Source organism: Hoplias malabaricus, chromosome Y (genome assembly GCF_029633855.1).
Source record: "Hoplias malabaricus isolate fHopMal1 chromosome Y, fHopMal1.hap1, whole genome shotgun sequence".
Classification (NCBI taxonomy): Eukaryota; Metazoa; Chordata; class Actinopteri; order Characiformes; family Erythrinidae; genus Hoplias; species Hoplias malabaricus.
In genome coordinates this window covers 45,607,822-45,625,388 of record NC_089820.1, presented here as the reverse complement: position 1 = coordinate 45,625,388, position 17,567 = coordinate 45,607,822, and the positions used below count along the sequence as shown (strand labels likewise).

The following is a 17,567-nucleotide window of genomic DNA, read 5'->3' as shown; positions in this document are numbered from 1 at the left end:
GTTTGACAGTTTTGTGGCCAAAATAAAAAATGATTTTATACTACATTAACAGCCTTTACTGACCTCTCTACTCCCTCTTTTTCTTTCAGAGCCACATCCAACAATAAAGTAAAAGATATGGTTTTACTGGAGCTGAGTTATGTGAACTCCAACCTGCAGCTTCTTATGGAACAACTCGAGGGTCTGAACAGCTCAGTGGAAGTTTATCAGAATGTACAGTAAGTATATGAACACAAGGTCCCTGATGAGTTATTCAGTACAATGACTAGCTTTCGCCAGAACATTCCAAACCCCTTGCTATCCTCCCTTCTTCCCGCCTCTGTATGAGTAATGCCCTACTGTAAACTTAGCAAGTATTTAAGGAAAACTCTAGATGAACTTAATGAGGAGGAATGAACAAACATTCACACATGCACAACCAAAGATCCCTCCCCCATTCGTGACTTGTTGAACTGGTTCAGGACCTGGCAGCAGTCATGTGTCTCTCAGCCTGTTTGACTGGCAGGTGGTCATTAATGCCACCATGTTTGTGGGATTCACAAGGAAGAGGAAGCAAATGATGGTACTATAGAAATGTCACATACTTGCTATTACACATTTTAACATTTAAAAGAAAGCCATGCAAGATTTGGGAATCACTTCTTTGTTAGCAGGAAAGAGCTATTTAAATAGAGTCCTCAAGCTATTACTGCATTCTACCTGCTTACTTGGCTGCAGTTTTGACTTTCAAGGAAAAATAGCCAGAGGGAGAGCGTAAGTGGAGAGAGAAACATTCGGTCTATTGTCAAGTGGTCTCCTCCTCATCAAAATGCCTCCTCTCCCATGACAACTGAAAGAAAAATAATGATTAGTGGTTAGATGGCAATATGCTGAGACACACTTTCCTTTGCAGTCTTGTGTGTGTGTACATCGATGGGGTGTCTTTGAGAGTCTGTGGAATAAGCCTCTGCAGTGTGTGTATATCAAAAATGCATTATTTACTTCACTCTCAACTCAAAGCAGTTGCAGATGACCATTATTTAGCATAAACCCTTCTTAGAGAACCTGATGTCCTTTATCAGCTTGTGTATGCGCATATTCACTATTATAATTCCTTTCAGTCTCTAGGCCCAGAACCAGTGGTTCTTTGTTAGTATGTGTTTGGTAAAATTTCAGGACAATGCTGGAAAGCAGAGAAAACACATAGTGTTTTAACCGAGTGTCCAGATATAATTAGAAAAACAGTGTTATTTACGTGGATTTTTATTAAAAATTAGTTGTAGTTTTTTTTTTATTTTGTTTCTTAGCGTGTAGTTAGATTTAGGTTCCACCATATCAGTAGTTGAGGCACAAGGTCTATGGGTGCACACATGCCTTTTAATATCAGATCTTAACGTTTGTAGATGTGTTTAGGTTAGTTGGATGGTGAAAAGCTGAAAATGAAACCTTCTAAGACTGACTATGACCAACATGTGTGAAAATATCCTTCTATATCTCATACTATAACTGAAAGTATAGTCCTGATGGAAAATGTAATAAAGACAAAGTTTAAACACACAAATACTGCATAACAATATGGTGAATATAGGCTTTCTGCCTTTTCCTGAGGTTGAAAAAAGGAACAACTTAATGGCTGCTTGGACTTAAAGTTAAATAATAAGGGCATTTATAGTTTCAGAAGTACATGATTAATTACAGTATCTGTCCTATTGTGAACCCTTAGAGGGTTATTCACCTGTAACCATTATGTCATAGTACAGATAATATTATTGTAAAGAGAGAAAACGTCCATCTCAAAATCCACTCAGATTTGATTGTGTCACATATGTGTAAATATTTTTGGTTGATGACTGGGATGTTAGTTTAGTTTGGGTTCTCTGGAGCTTTCACCACATGCTGCCTTGAGAAACGGCCCTTCTCTTTATCTCTCTCTCTCTTGTGCTTTCTCTCTCGCACTCTCTCTCCATCCCTTCCTCCCTTACTTTTTGCTGCCTCACGTTCATGGGAACGGAACTTTGCTGTGCTTAGCCAGTGTGTTTATGTATATGTGGTTGGGTAGTGTCTATACCTGCACATTCTGAACATATAAAGTTTCAGATCACAGACTATCACCTTTCATATCCTGTCCTTCCAACCATATCAGGGCATACCTTTGAGAATGTTTTAATCACTCTGCTTTGTTTAGATTGCATTGTTTGTATTGCTGTCATTTTTTAAAAAAAATCCGTTTCACTTTAGCTTTACCCGAGAGACTTAAAAATATTGAATTGTATTATTAGCACAGCAAATAGCATAAAAAAGTGAAATAATTTATCTCTGTGAAAGTCCACAGACTCTTCTTACCCATTGAAATATAAACATAGGTTCAACTAATTTATGTGAGGTAGTCTATGGAATTCAAAATATTGCACAAATGTGGGAACTAGAGATGCACCAGTACCACTTTTTCCCTTCTGATACCAATAACGATATTCAATGTTCATTTATCTGCCAATACCGAGTACTGATACAAACTCTGTGTAACTTAACTACTAGATAGGATAGCGATACTTACATATTTTATTTTGTTAAAGCAATGTTCTGTATCATTAATAAGATATAAAATAAGCTTAAAGGAACATTTACTTGTTCGTTAACCGCACATTAAAAAATCTAGTTTCAGCGCTATGAAGAAATAAATATTTCCACAATGCGGTAACAAGTACAAGAAGGAAATCCTAATCTTACTAATATTATGAAGATATTTGTCACGTCTCCTGCTGACCTGTATTAGCATGCTTCTTTGTGGTTGCTTCAATGAAGGAAGTCACAATGTATTTTGGCATGCCTTAGATTTAAATCTTAATTTAATTCAATCTGCATCTAGCGCCGCACATGCGGCCGTGTCTGCTTCATGGGGTGTGTCCCAAATAGTACCCTGTGTAATACATGTAGGGAATAGTGAGTATCTGTGCTCTCTATAGCAACACGATACTGTGTTTAAGTGCCAGTATCAGTGCCCATACCGATACTGTATCCGTATTGGTGCAACAATAGAGGAAACAAATGTTCTCTCAAACATAGGTGCATTATCTATTATTTCAATAGACTTTAAAGCATAGACTTGGTTTCATAAAGCTAAACAGCAGTTTGTACATTCACCATTATTGCACTGTGAAAAGTTAGGCTATAAGTTAATGTCATGCAGCATAAGGCAGGCAAACTACATTATACGGGGCCTTTATTGCTGTTAGAATTCAGCAATGATATGAATTCTTTGAACATATAGTGGTATATGTCATATTTCCTTCATTACATGATGGTGTTTCTTTGTGGTGAAATTGCAGTAAAAATAATACAGGTAGTTAAGTGTGTACACTGAATGCTTTTAACTATTTGGTCCTTTTGCCCAGTGTAATGACACATGTTACAGTAAACATGTAAATGAGTTTTTTTTTTTAATGTCTTCAAAACATTGTTTCTTAGAAATAGGGATATATTTGAGTATTAATACAACAGAAAAAATGTCATTTTCATATTATAGGCTTATGTAATTTGAGTATTGCTGAGGCTAATATTGTAGTAAATGTTTAACAAGTGTCATGTTGTGCCACTGTATGTGAAGCCAGCACCTGCATTATCAGAGGTTTTTCTTACAGTGTGTTTAATTTGTGCTTCCAGCACAGATGAAATAAAGGTCACGGGTTTTAAAAACGTATTACGATCCAACCAGTATAAAATGTTGTTACATTTAAAGTTTGTTTAAAGGAAATTTTGCATCAGCTACATTTTCGCTGACAACATAAATAAACACGAATATAAATTTTTCATTTAATCAATATATCACTTAGGTTTAATTGGATGGTGAATAATGTTGGAAATATGCCCACAAAGCAGCCTGTGTTAAAGCTTTGGCTGATGTTTGAGAAGTTAACAGCTTGTCAATTCTCAGCTCTTATGTTTATGTTCTGTTGTCTTTTAACAGAGGTTCAGCCACCATTCCCCTTATTCCTCTGGGCTTGAAGGAGACCAAAGACGTGGACTTCTCTGTTCCTTTAAAGGTTTGCTTTTTTCCCCCCCAAGGCATAATGAAGCACTGTTCCATTTTCGTTCAAGTTTTCCTGTTCCTATTTTTTTCTTCATTGGGATATTCTGAAACACACTGCAAGGCCATGTTTCATTTACACATATTCATAATGAAAAGTAGGTCAGCTCTTGGAATGCATTGGTAAATTTTTATTTGCTGTGCTGAAAGCATACATGAATATTTGACACCCGTCAGGTTAGCATGCTTGTTGGGTTGGTTTTTTTTTTTATTTTGCTATAGCAGTGAAGGGAGATGGTTAGAGACGTTTGGCCTACTTTCTAACCTGTCATTTGTACTGTCAGTAATAACAGTAATAAATGAATGTGCACTCCTGGTGATGGCCTATGTCTTTGTGCTATTGGGACATACAGGTGGTTCTGAAAGCTCAGGGGTGTTGAAATCAACAGTCACACATTTCAAAGTGTGTGTGTGTGTGTGTGTGTGTGTGTGTGTGGGAATGTACAATGTTTTAAAATGTATGCTGTGATGTATTTTGTCAGGATTTTATTCTCGAGCATTATAGTGAGGATGGCACTAACTATCAGGAGGAGATTGATGATCTAATGGACCTCAGAAAGGTAAAAGCACAGTCTGTGTGCAGTGTATTGTACCATCAGTTTTTCTCTACCATAGTAATTAGTAGGTGAGCTGCATTGTAAGCTCAGGCTTACATGAAGTACCTGCATAAGCAGTTTTATAATTATAACAACTCTTCACATTAGGGGTTTACTTGTTTGGTTGAATATCGGTACTTTATTATATAGTAACTACATAAACTATGATGCAAACTAGTTGAGTTATTCTAGATAATAGAAATGTGTAATAAAATATGATCCTGTGGGTTCTGGGTACTAGCTTGCTGTACTCTTTGGGACAAATGTTTTCCATAGAGGCTGCAGAATCTCATTAAGACATATTTCGCTGTTATTTTATGTGGAATCCTATATATAATGTACAATAAATGATGATAGCACTGATGTGCTAAATTTGTGTGTGGGTTTAAAAAAAAAAAAATTACATACATTTTTCTCTTGTGATCAGGCATGCAGAACACCCAGCCGAAGTGATGCAGGGGTCGAACTACTTGCAAACTACTTCTGTCAGCTGTGCTTTCTGGAGAGCCGCTTCTTCACCCCCAACCGGCAGATGGGCATTTTCTTCACATGGTATAATTCCGAATACTTTTATGTTAACAAGCTGAATACATTAATGTGTGAACGTAGCAGTTTAGTATTGGTTTTGGAATTTTAGAATCTATTATAATTTACTAGAATGTTATTAAGTATGCACGCAAATGTTTTTTTTTATTTATTTATTTTTTATTCATAATATGGGTCATACCCACATACAAAACATAGCTGTCCAAAACAGGTGTAATTATGTAAAGGTTAAGTCGCCTAACGTAAAACTTTTCTCAGAGTTCTTCTTACTGTTTCTTATAGGATTCAGAGTAAACCCTATTATAGTGCTACTTCAATAAAAATGTAGGCATTAGTATCATCTGTAAACATGTCATGCACAGAAGAACTCAACACGTCTGACAAGTATCATTTCTTAGAAATGTGATCTCTGTAAACCTGCATATAACCCACTTCACAAAATTCTGATTCTCAATCATACTTTCTTGTGTCATGCAGGTACGACTCTTTCACTGGCGTGCCTGTGTGCCAGCAGAACATGTCTCTGGAAAAAGCCAGTGTCCTCTTCAATATGGCAGCTCTCTACAGTCAGATCGGCACACGCAGTGACAGACAGACGCGCACTGGCCTCAATGATGCCATTACAGCCTTTCAGAGATCAGCAGGTTAGTCTTAGCGGGCTTGCTGATTATTTGAGTAGTTGTGCCTACATACAGTACACATACAAGTCATCAGCAAACGATACAATACACAATGTATTGCCATACTGTCATCTTCCTATAATGCTGCCCATTTATGCTTAATATATATTATGTATATATTATATGTTCCATCCCCAAGACCAGTGGGAACATCCACGACTGAAGTGCCCTTGAACACGGCACTGAACCCCCAGTGGTGGGTGTGTTCACTGCCACAGATGGGTTAAATGCGGAAGACCGTTGTACATTGTGCAATGACAAAAAATTTCACGTTATTTATAAATACAATTTTATTTAGTTCGAATTTCTCACATTTATATTTTCTATTTGAAGATCGCTAGGTAATATTTTTATATCTTTTCAAGATCATATTGATCAGGCTCAGCACTGAAGAAACTGCACTAGTTTCTTGGCCTTCAGTAAGTGTAATAGTGTCTGCGAGGTAGAGCCAAAAATTATGTATATTTGCAGGCAGTAGTTGTGACATTTTCAGGATAATGGCACTGTGAATCTTGTATCTTTTATATTGCAGTTTGATTTGAGCCTTGCTGTAGCTTATGTTAGTGTGCTACACCTTGGTTTGCTCTCTGACTCAGAAAGCTGCCATAGGGGAATTTTGGTTACCAAGGTGTAATCACTGAGTCTGTGTTGGTGAGAAGAGGAGAGGGTGTGTCTCACTGGTGATTATAAAAAAAAAAAGAAAGAAAAATCTTGTTGTTTTTCATCTATATGCTGCCCTTGTAAAATGAAGCATTTCTAGTCATGTAAAAAGGAATTTTAGCTGCAGCGCTACCAAAACAAACATTCCTAGACCTCTTTTCATCGTCCACAGCTGCACAGAGCTCTTCTTTTGTGCTTTCTGGAAGGAAATACCATATATGGCTGGTTTCCAACTTGTCACATTGGCACTTGTTAAAGGGAGCCATGACAAGTAAATGATAGACATACTGTCTGTCTCTGGAGCTTAGCAAGTCTTATCTTATCTCTCTTTCACTCTGAATTCCACCTTACGAAAACCTCAGATGCTTCCCAAGCCTAAGCAACGGTTATATTTCTTTTTTTAGTAGCTGAATTGTGCTGTAGGCTAAATACTTGGGGCTATATACAGAACTATGTTAGAATTTTTAGAAAGCAGGATCATTTATAAAAGGCAACTATAACTTGTCTTGGAGATGATGAGAATGTTTTCAGGTTTGTAGGAAGGTGCATTACAATATAAAGAGTTTGCTTATGAAAAAACCCATGGAAAATGTGTGGGCAGATTTGGGTATTTAACAATAAAATGATAGAATTATAATATTTAAAAACTAACCCTGTATTGTGTGTGTGTTTCTTCTGTAGGTGTCCTCCACCACCTGAAAGAGACATTCACACACACTCCTAGCTATGACATGAGCCCGGCCATGTTGAGCATGCTAATAAAGCTGATGCTGGCACAGGCTCAGGAGTGTCTCTTTGAAAAACTTGCTCTGCCAGGGATCCGCAACGAATTCTTCAGCCTGATCAAAATGGCACAGGAGGCTGCCAAGGTAATTCTCGAAAGCTTTGATTACACTGCAGGGTACACTAAATTTCCTATGTCCACTAAGTTTCCTATGTCTAAAATCTTTTGGACTTGGTGTGCACATTGCTCACTACTAGGGACCAAATGTAGTTTGTACGGTCAGACAGTTAGTGGGTTTGCTAGCTAAGCCACAGGCAAGAGAATGCTGAAGGTGGGACAGCAATAAGTGCTGCACCACAAATGACAGTAAAAAACAACATGGAATATGACCTGACTGGTCAAGCTGAGTTGCATATTCAATGGTTTGACTTGAATTTGAAACGGATTTGAAACGGCATACACATGAATCTGAATGTAAAAAAATTGCATTTAATCAGATGAAAAGCCAAAAAATCAGATTTGAGTTGCCTGTCTTAACAAGGTCAATGTCTAGATTTCTCCATATAAAAAACAGAGAATGACAAAATTGCTTGATTTTAAATAAAAGATAGTTAAAACTGACATTATTCGTGAGTTGGCAGTGATTGTTTGACAGTTTGGCTGATGATAATGCATATTTTAAAGGTTTAGGCATTATATCAAGAATGATTTCCCCCAGTTTTAATAAAGTTTTCGAAGTCTTTGCAATGCTTTGCATGTAGTTTCAAAACAAAACAAACAAACAACAAATACATATCACATATGTTATACAATTATTGTGACAGCCTTCAAAAGTAAAACACTTGTTGGAGCAGGTTACAATTTTGACCATTTAGGACAGGCCTATATTTTACCCAAGACATTTGACGTGGACAATATTCATGTTGTTTCTAAGACCCTGGTTTATATTTTTCATGTTTGATGTGTACAGGGTCAAAATGTTTAACACTGTCATTCACACCTCTGCTGTTTCCTGTCAAAGGTTGCCGAAGTGTATGACCAGGTACATCAGTCAATGATCCAGACTCCTATTAAAGACAATGTTCCCTTTTTCTGGTCCACAATGGCACAAGTGAAGACACATCATTATCGATCTTTGGCTCATTACTTCGTCTCCACCGCCCTATTGGACCATGAGTGTAAGTAAATTATCTATTGGCAATTTATAATACAAGAGTTACCTGTTAGCCTCTGTTGATTAGGTGAAAGTACAGCCTTTTAAAGGTTTTAAATGGTGTAGAATTTTAATATTCAGCTCTCTATGATGTTTGGGTATGGTAACCTGGAGAAAGAAGAGTTTATCAGGGTTGCTTTTGATTCAGAAAGATTTTAATGAGACCAAGCTGAGATTTTAATGAGACAAGGGAGAAGGAAAGCAGTAGGAAGGAAAGAAAGTAAAAGAAAGAGAAGGAAGCAAAAAGAGAGGTGAGAGGAGAGTTAATGGGTTTATGCAATATTCTTTTTTTATTGTTGTTTAAACCCACTAGGGGCTGGTTTTGGCTCTAGGCTAAATGTTGAATCTACAGAGGGTAGAAACTTTATCAGTTGCCTCTCAGTGCCAGGAACAACAGCCTCCCAGAGCTGCTGATAAAGCACAGATCCCTGTGGATGCTTTTAGTGACGTGACTTCAACATGAAACAGACCTCTGTTTAAAACTAGATCTGTGCTGAGAGGCATTTTTACAGCATCGTTATCTTCCCTCTTTTAGGAAGTGTAAAAAATGATAGTCTCAGGCTTGTCTTGCACTTTAACATTTGGTGTATCAGCTGGCAAACACCTGAGAATAACAGAATATTATAGAATGGAGATAAATACAAATGAAAATGTATACAAATTGAAATAATCTCTAAAACCTTTTTACAGTCAGTCTGATTTTTTTTGCCTGTAACAGTGTGAAATTCTTTATTTATTTTTCCCTTCTTTATTTATTTTTTTTTATTTAAATGGCATAGCATGTTTACAATCAAAACCTGTTGCCAAGGTATTTAGGCTATTACTTGCTATATTTTAAAGCTGAGGTATCATTGTGGGGTGTGTGTGTGTTTGCAGTAAACCCTAGTGATGATGAGGATAAGCAGGAGAAAGCTTTGTCTCAACTTTATGACACAATGCCAGATGGGCATTCACCTCTTGACATCCTGCGGAAGAAGGAGGAGAGACGTCGCATAGGTGAGAGACTACATTTCTACTTATTTTATTTTATATGCAATAGAAATGTAACATTTCTCTAAAATGGACAAAAATACAAAAAAAAACACACAAGTACACCTTATGGGGTGGCATCTGCTGTTTAAAGTATGCTATGTACTAGGGTGACCATATTTTGGTTTCCAAAAAAGAGGACACTTGGGGCATACAAACACATGCCTTTATGGACAGATAATATTCCTTTCCTTTCAACTTATACAATAATAACAAACTATAAAATGTAGGCCTACAGTCCTGAAGCTGCGCGAGTGTGTCCCAATTCAGCTCTCAAATCTCGGACCACTTCAACACTCTCACGCCTTCTGCTCAATAATGTCTTCAAAGTAAATACTTAAATGAAGGATTTAGGCAAGAAATGGGGCAGGGAAAAGTTTGTAGGCACCAAAATCCCAGACATTTTTGGCGATTTAGAAATTCCAAAAAGCAGACATCTAGTTACTCTATATGTACTCTTGTGGATTAACAGCAATGTACTATGTACTCTTGCATTAAAGGAGAGTGTGACATGTTTAGCAACAATGTTGGTGTCAAGTGTGTGATCATTTAGGCATTGCATTTGCATTATGAAAATCAGACGGCAGCTGTTCACAGGTGTACGTGTGTGAGTGTGTAATGCCCTGTGATAGATTGGTGCCCTTTTTATGTGCGTCTCCTGCCTTGGGCTCAGTGATTCTGTGTAAGTTTTAGACCCACCATGACCTAAACAGAATGTAGCGATTACAGGTGCTGAATGAATGAAAACAGACAGATATACACAGTCATTAATTATTAGCCTTTTTAGCCTTGTGACCGAAGTGTAAACTTAAGAACCAGACCTCTGACACTAAATATGTCCTGGCTTAGTTTAAAAGTAGGCTAAAAGTAGGGTGATCCTTCTTATAAGACATTAATATTGAACTTTCTCTTGCCTTGTCTTGTTCCACCCTCACAGGAAAGGCTCACCTGCAGCGTACAGTAATTGGTCAGGAGGAGGCGCTGCGCATCCAGGGGCTCTGCCGTCACCTTTATAAGCTGGACATGCTCAACAGCATCCTGGAGGCCAGCCGCAAGCGGTCACTCGCCAAATTTGAGCAGAACGATAAGGAAGATGAGTTCACAGACTACCTGGAGGCACCTGACATCATCTGTGAGTTACAATGCCGAAAGAAACAGTCAGTAGGGGACACAATTCTTACAGGACTATATAACAAATATTGTGCAGGATCTCATATCGTAATTTTGCAGTCAGATACACATTACTATCTACTTTGTCAATATAAGATACTCACAAGTCATGTCTATTATAACTTGAGCATTAACTCCTAAGGGTTCATGTTTTAGGTGTCCTTTGAGGTAGTAATGGGAGCCCAGCTTAGAATGTATATTGTAAAAACTTATTTTTTAATGATCATACAACAAGTGCACAAACTGTACACTTTTTATCTAAGCTGATGACAAATATAGCAATATTGTGTATAATGGAAACATAACTATTTTTTTTTCCCCATGGTCAGCTAAAACTGAGCAGAAAGCTGAAATGGACATCCCTGCCATGCTTAAGGTGAAAGTCAAAGACATATTCCACAGACTGGTATGTGGGCTACTAATTTTTTTCCCCTAACATTTTCCCTGTTTTTACATCATTCATGGGGTCTATTCACAGCATTGCAAGGCTCTTCAAAGATTTGTAACACATAACATTTACTCCACGAGCTTGTGGGCTGTGTTGAATAGACTATAGCAAAACCTTTTTCACACTGTTCATACAGACTCATATTGCCACAAGGCTGAGTGTCAGACTTTGGAAGTCTAAAAAGAGTTTGAGTTTGTTTGTACAGTTTGAAGCCACTTTGGCTGTACTAACATAAATAACAAAGGTGAAATGCTGTTTCTCCATTCGACCTGCACAATTTTTAAATTAACCTTCTCATTTACCACAGCAGTAAGAGCGCATGCATCTACATTTCAGATTAATAAAGAAAACAAATGCTCCCGAGTTACTTCTGTGTCTGAATATTCTGACGTGTGGTTTTGTACACACAACTACCAGACACACCTTGACACTGCAGTAGGCAGGCAAACAGGTTGGTCTGTTGCTATTTACTGTAATAGTATTTTCTTGAATTTCAGTTCAGTAGTGATCATACACTTCTTGGTCTTTGGTTTGCTTTGGAATTCCAGAAGTGTAATTTGAGTGTGTCAATTACAGTAAAAAAATAAAAAAGCAGTGGGACCTTCACAAAACATGTAAAATTGTGACAAGTAACAAGTTAGGTTATATTATGTGTGGTTGTTCAGCAGTCTAAGAACTTTTGTCCTTGGAATTGGTGGCTGCTGTCTTTGTTTCTCTCTCTTTTTTTTTTCTCTAGCCTAACTGAGTATTTGGTGGTAAAGAAAATGACAGTTGGCAACACCCTGTGGCTTGAATTACCAAAATTCCTTTAAAAAAGCCCTGTAGAATGGTTGCAGAATGGTTGGTTTGAGAAGGTGTGAAAAAAAAGCACTTTACCAGCTGAACTGTGCCTCTGTTGGATGCAGTGAACATTTCCCAGGCAGCTCCTGGAACAAATTAACATATTATAAGAGTTCCCAGTTCAGCACCCCTAACCTAATGTACCATTTCAGTGTGGGTGCTCTAACAGGGAAATCTAAATTGCGTAGAGCAGGCTAGGGATGGACAATATGATTTAGCCGTTCTAACAATAAACATTTTAAGCTAAACCATACCAAATGCAATTATCAAGAAACATGAGCATACTTAAACTGATATCTCAGTGTAATTACCCTGGGTTTTGCCTGTGGTTCATGGAGAAAAATGCTCTAATAATCTCTTGCAATATTTCTGGCACCATTCTCCTATGACTTTTTTTTGTAAAGAAGCTTCTGACAGACCCCACCCCAAACCTATGGTCATTGTGTGCCATTAGATGATGATATATAGACGATATATTGATGATGATATATATATTAGTGTTTTCACAGTTTTTTTTACTTGTTTCTCTGGCTTTTCTGCTCCACCTTCTGGTAAATTTCAGAGAGCGTAAGGTACCATGATACATATTGTTTATGAAGAGGTCTTGTTTCAATCAAGTAGAACTATATTTTTCCAGGGGATGCATGCGAAATATAAGATCAATTTTGAATTGTCAAATCTGAAAGGGCAGATATATAATTTTGTTTTGAAGTTACATTGTTACATTTTGGAATTAGACCAAACTTCTAAATGTTTATAAATAGTTTATAATCTGTTTTTTAATGTTTAATATTTAGGTTATAAATATATTAAAAGTCATTAATTATCATTTGTAACACAGATAGGAAGTGTAACAGTGACTGGTTATTTGCCAAATACTTATCATGTCCACTCTTAAACCTTAGGTTTTGCAGAATGTTGACCTTACTTTGTCTTCTCCATCAGACAACGTTAAGCCTGTTGGCTTCAGCACATATTTGTTCGTTAGATTAACCATCTAATTAACCATCTAGTTTAATAAATTAACTATCGATAAAATGTCTTTTACAGATTGATGATAATGTGGTGTACCATATCATATGGAATGAGTAAATTTACATTTAATGGTCTTAGCTTTATTATTTACCTTGACGTTTTAATGTTAGACACAAAAGAGTTTCTCTGTTTTAAAAATGATAATTAATAACCGTATCATAAACACTTTTACACCATTTATAAACTTTAATAAGTGTATTATTATTTGAAATTGTTGCAGCAAGAATGATTGTTTTATTGATTGTGTTGAGCAGAACACTAATGCTCTAATATTGCATCAGTAGTAATTATGGTGTTTTTGTGTTGCAGGGTCCGTTGTCAGTGTTCTCAGCAAAGCAGAGGTGGACAGCACCACGCACTGTCCGACTGAGGGTTGAGGACAGAGACCTGGGCTTCACTCTGAAAGGAGAGGGACCTGTTCAAATCCAGTCACTGGACCCCCTTTGTCATGCAGCTGTGAGTACACACATACGCCGATTGAAAAGCGTTTAACCCTACACAGTATTTTGTGTAACAGGAATGTGTTATTTTCCACCAACACATACTTCAGTGGACCTTTTTTAAGCTTCATTTAATGAAGCAGCTCAAATTCTTTCTGCAGTACACACTGTTTCTCTGTCTGTCACTCTCAGTCTTTCCTTCTCATCTCATTAATAGTTTTGTAACGGTGAGCAGGCTTAATGAGAGGGGACAGACAGATTAGTGAGATTACATAACATCGCCCAGACGGCCTCTCACTGCGGACAATCTATAATTATACCTTACCACTCCCTCTGTGATCTAAGCTCTCTCTCCCTCTCCTTCTCTTTCTTGCTGTCTCTTTCTCTCCATTTCTGTCTCTGTGGTATAAATAGTTGGGTACTGGATTAGCTTTGTGTTTGGTTCCCACAGGGAAAGAAGCAAGATGATCTTTCTTTTTCTCCCTCTGTCTGACCACTTTCTCAGACATGCGCACCTGTTTCTGGCTTCAGTTCTATAAAAGCTGGTTAGTTGTCTAGAGCAGCTGCCTGCTTGGTCAGAAATAGATGAGTGCCCTCTTTTGTTCGATCATATCAGTCAGTCCTTTTAGGAAGTGACACTACAGTGTAACAGCAGGTTATATTTCATGTTCTATTAGGATGTGTGTCTGTTCTTCCCCTGATAAGCCCTTTATAAATATTTGCTGTGTGGTTTAAAAGAAAAAAAACAGTCTCTTTCACGAGGCATGATTTACCATATGTCATCCTGACCATTTCTTTTTTGTCTTTCTCGTTCTCCCTTTTGTACTCGTTATCATTCTTCTTCCAGGAAGATGGATTGAAAGAGGGTGATTACCTGATTGCTATAGGTGATACAGACTGTAAATGGATGGGAGTGAGTGACGTCATGAAAATGCTAAAAGACGTGGATGAGGAAGGCATTAACATTAAAGTGGTCAGCATGATGGACAGCAGTAGCCAGCCGATGGTAACTCTCTCTTTTTTTAAACATCCTAAAACCCTCCTCAGCTTGAGTTCAGTTTTATTTTCTCTTGGTAATCCCATACAAAACTGAATGTGGTGATTACTTTTGTGTATTTGCATGTGTTTTATTATGTTTGCTTATGTTTATTGCTGATATTCACTATATAACCTTATAGGCAAAAGACTTATGTAATTAATCAATGTTTTTAAAAGCCCTTTAAAGTCAATTGACTTTTGTTTGCTTATATCCTACAATAAAAAAAATACATTTTACTTAGAACATTGCTTTACCTAAGAGTATATCTGTCACTTCTAGTTTATCTAAATCTATTTTGAGTGTGAAATTAGTCACGCATGATTGAAAACTATGAGTTTGCATTATCAATATTTTCTGCTCAAAAAAGTTGTAAAATTGGAAATGCCACTTAATGCTAATGAGAAGTAATAAAAACTGAACCACACAGTGCATTTGTTTCTTGCTCTGCTAACTACAACTAATCTAAGAGTTAATAATCTTTATTCTCTCTGTCTCTCAACACAGCCAGCGAAAAGTGCCACGTACTCCGGTGGCCTCCCAAAGACCTACTCCATGATCTGTTTGGCTTTTGATGATGATGATAAGAACCCAAAGGCACGCAAAGTGACCAAGAAGACATCTTTCCTAAGCTGGGGCCTCAAGAACAAGCACAAGAGTGCCAGCACCCTCAGCTTGCCCACTGCGGACTACAGTGGGGCACTGCCCCTACACAGACCCTGCCCCACCTTCCCCAGCTCCTACCATGACAGTGCCCTCTACTGAACACTACTCAAAGACGACTGAACAGATGTCACATCCACACTGATGGGGTGATCTGCACACACTGCTGGACTAAGGAGGAAGTAGATTCATCAAAACAAAAAGAAAAGGACATTGAGTCATTGCAGAGACTTTTAAAGAATGTCCACGCCATGTATCTTTGTTCATATCAGCTGAGGAAACTTTTATAGGCCTGAGGGTGATTTGCATTAGTCTTAACTCTACAGTTAACCCCAAGTGTTACAAAATAGGATTTACTTTCTATGGATTGTGAGGAATTTCAGTCAAGTATATGTTGTATATCTCTGTCAAACTGTGCCATATATGGGAGGAAACCTTTAGCATTTACAGGCATATGATTTATGCTTATGTTGATGAATATACTCTTACCAAATCTAAAAGGAAATCTAAAGGACACTGTGGTTTTATCAATCAAATGACAAAACTGATGCTGCTGTACATAGTTCTTTACATTCTCTTGTTGTATTTTTATATGGAAATGTCAGAGATGATTGTGTGGTGAAGTTGTTTTCTTTATAGTTTCTTGATAGTTGTTTTTCAGCTGTTACGTAAAAGTCCTTCTGGGGTATTGCCAGAGTTTCTTTTCGCTGCTGTCCTGTGCTCCTGTCCTTTGCCTGCACTCTGTAGTTGTTAGTCTTGAAATAGATTCGTCCTACTGTCGTCAGTCGCCTGTGGCATTTGCTCGCAGGGCCCCGCTGCCAAATGGAACATTTTCTCTTTAGTTCTGGTCCTCTAGGAATTGGAGGACAGGTCAATGAAGTCCACTAAAGTTGCCTTCACACTGCAGGACTTTTCTCTCCCTGTTGCAAGCTTCTTATCAGCTTCTGTTCAGCGGGAGTTCAGGAACTAGGTGCAGTATCAGTAGGGACGTTATGTTCTGAAAGAGCTGTGCTGTGTGGATGATGTTCTGAGATATGGCGACTGTGGTGTGAAAGGTGTATTGTGAGAGTGTGCGTTTGTCTAATGAGTTTATAGTCTGTCAAACTTGCTGGTTACTATTTTGAGATGCATTTACATCTAACTGATAAATGTATGCTTATGGAAGGGAAATAATCTCCGGTGGTGCCTGGGTTAAATACAACACCAAACTCAAGCTTGAAGAAAGTGCGTCATTTTCTATTTTTCCTACTTGTTTCTATTTTTATGTATTTACTAACACTATTTAAAGTGTTGGATGTATATGACCGTCTACTAGGTAGATTCTTATACATGTTTGATAATCAAATAAATGAATGCACAAAGAGAAAAACCTTATAAATATAAATATGTATTAATTGCAGGTATTTTAATGTATTTAGTGGTGGTGTGGTCCAACTGTGGCTAGGTGTACATGTTGTTGAGTATGTATTAGATGCCACACATGAGCAGGTGATCACTTTCTCTCTCTCTACTGCTTCTTTTAAACTAAGTAAAATAGACTTTTATATGTGTATAACTAAGTATTTGTATTCTTCCTTCTGCTCTTTTAGTGTTTTATCATTTTATGTCTCTTCAGTGGTCTCTTTAAGGAGCTTCACTCTCTTTGGGAACAGAAAATACAAGCCTGCTGTTCGCAAAACAAGCTCCTTTTGCTTGTAAATGTTTTGCGTATAATGAATGTCATTCTTTCATGTGTCTTCACTGGAGTAGGAGTCTGTAAAATCGTCTGTTGACACTAAGTGAGCTTAAAGGAAATGAGTGTAGTGTTTAACAAGATTGAGAAATCCTAGCATGTAGTTAGGTCAAATGTGCAAATTAGTTATGGCTTATTTTAAACATTTTTAATATAGCACAATATTTTGAAAGAACATATTTAAGTTTTATTTTCTGGGTTAGGTATTAATGTATCCTTGACAATTTAGAACAGCAGCTAAGGGCAACTTTTCATAATGTTACTGTATCTATGAGGTTTTGGTACGAAATGTCTGTCTTTTAACCTGGTCACACTACTCTGTGACTTAACTCTTTCTGTTCCCTTTGCCCTTATGCTTGCTTTGCTCTCTGCACTCTACTGTCTTCACAGTGGAATTTGGCGATGTTTTATTTGACAGACATTTGTCTCCTGTTGTATACATGTAAACCTGAAGTTAAATAAATATTGGGGTGATATTTTATCTTGCTGAGTTGGTTTTCTTTTCATACGTGTTTGGCTCTTTATAGTATTGGGAATATTATGAATAGAGTGATGTCATTGGTGAATTTACCAGCTTATTCAACAACTTATTTTTCCCTTCAAAATTAATTCAGAAGGCTCATCTACTTATTTGTTTGGTGTGTTGGAACCAATTGTATACTACTTAATTTCAAGAATGTAAGGTTTGTGCT

At 37.3% G+C, this 17,567-nt stretch overlaps 1 protein-coding gene across 2 annotated transcripts in view; it reads left to right on the top strand.

Moving 5' to 3' along the window:
* The window catches only part of LOC136679307 (rhophilin-2-like), a 31,168-nt gene extending 13,827 nt beyond the window's left edge, over window positions 1-17,341 (top strand). Inside the window, exons 3-15 of one of the 2 annotated variants that reach the window (XM_066657757.1) lie at window positions 90-218; window positions 3,944-4,019; window positions 4,546-4,623; window positions 5,087-5,211; window positions 5,683-5,849; window positions 7,227-7,414; window positions 8,291-8,447; window positions 9,359-9,478; window positions 10,449-10,643; window positions 11,011-11,057; window positions 13,314-13,460; window positions 14,292-14,450; window positions 14,988-17,341. In XM_066657757.1, coding sequence (XP_066513854.1) covers window positions 90-218; window positions 3,944-4,019; window positions 4,546-4,623; window positions 5,087-5,211; window positions 5,683-5,849; window positions 7,227-7,414; window positions 8,291-8,447; window positions 9,359-9,478; window positions 10,449-10,643; window positions 11,011-11,057; window positions 13,314-13,460; window positions 14,292-14,450; window positions 14,988-15,245 — 1,846 coding nt within the window. In that variant the 3' untranslated portion in view covers window positions 15,246-17,341. Of the gene's footprint in view, window positions 1-89; window positions 219-3,943; window positions 4,020-4,545; window positions 4,624-5,086; window positions 5,212-5,682; window positions 5,850-7,226; window positions 7,415-8,290; window positions 8,448-9,358; window positions 9,479-10,448; window positions 10,644-11,010; window positions 11,088-13,313; window positions 13,461-14,291; window positions 14,451-14,987 lie in introns of both variants that reach the window. The other variant, XM_066657756.1, reaches the window with a different exon arrangement.
* Window positions 17,342-17,567: the final 226 nt, after the last annotated feature.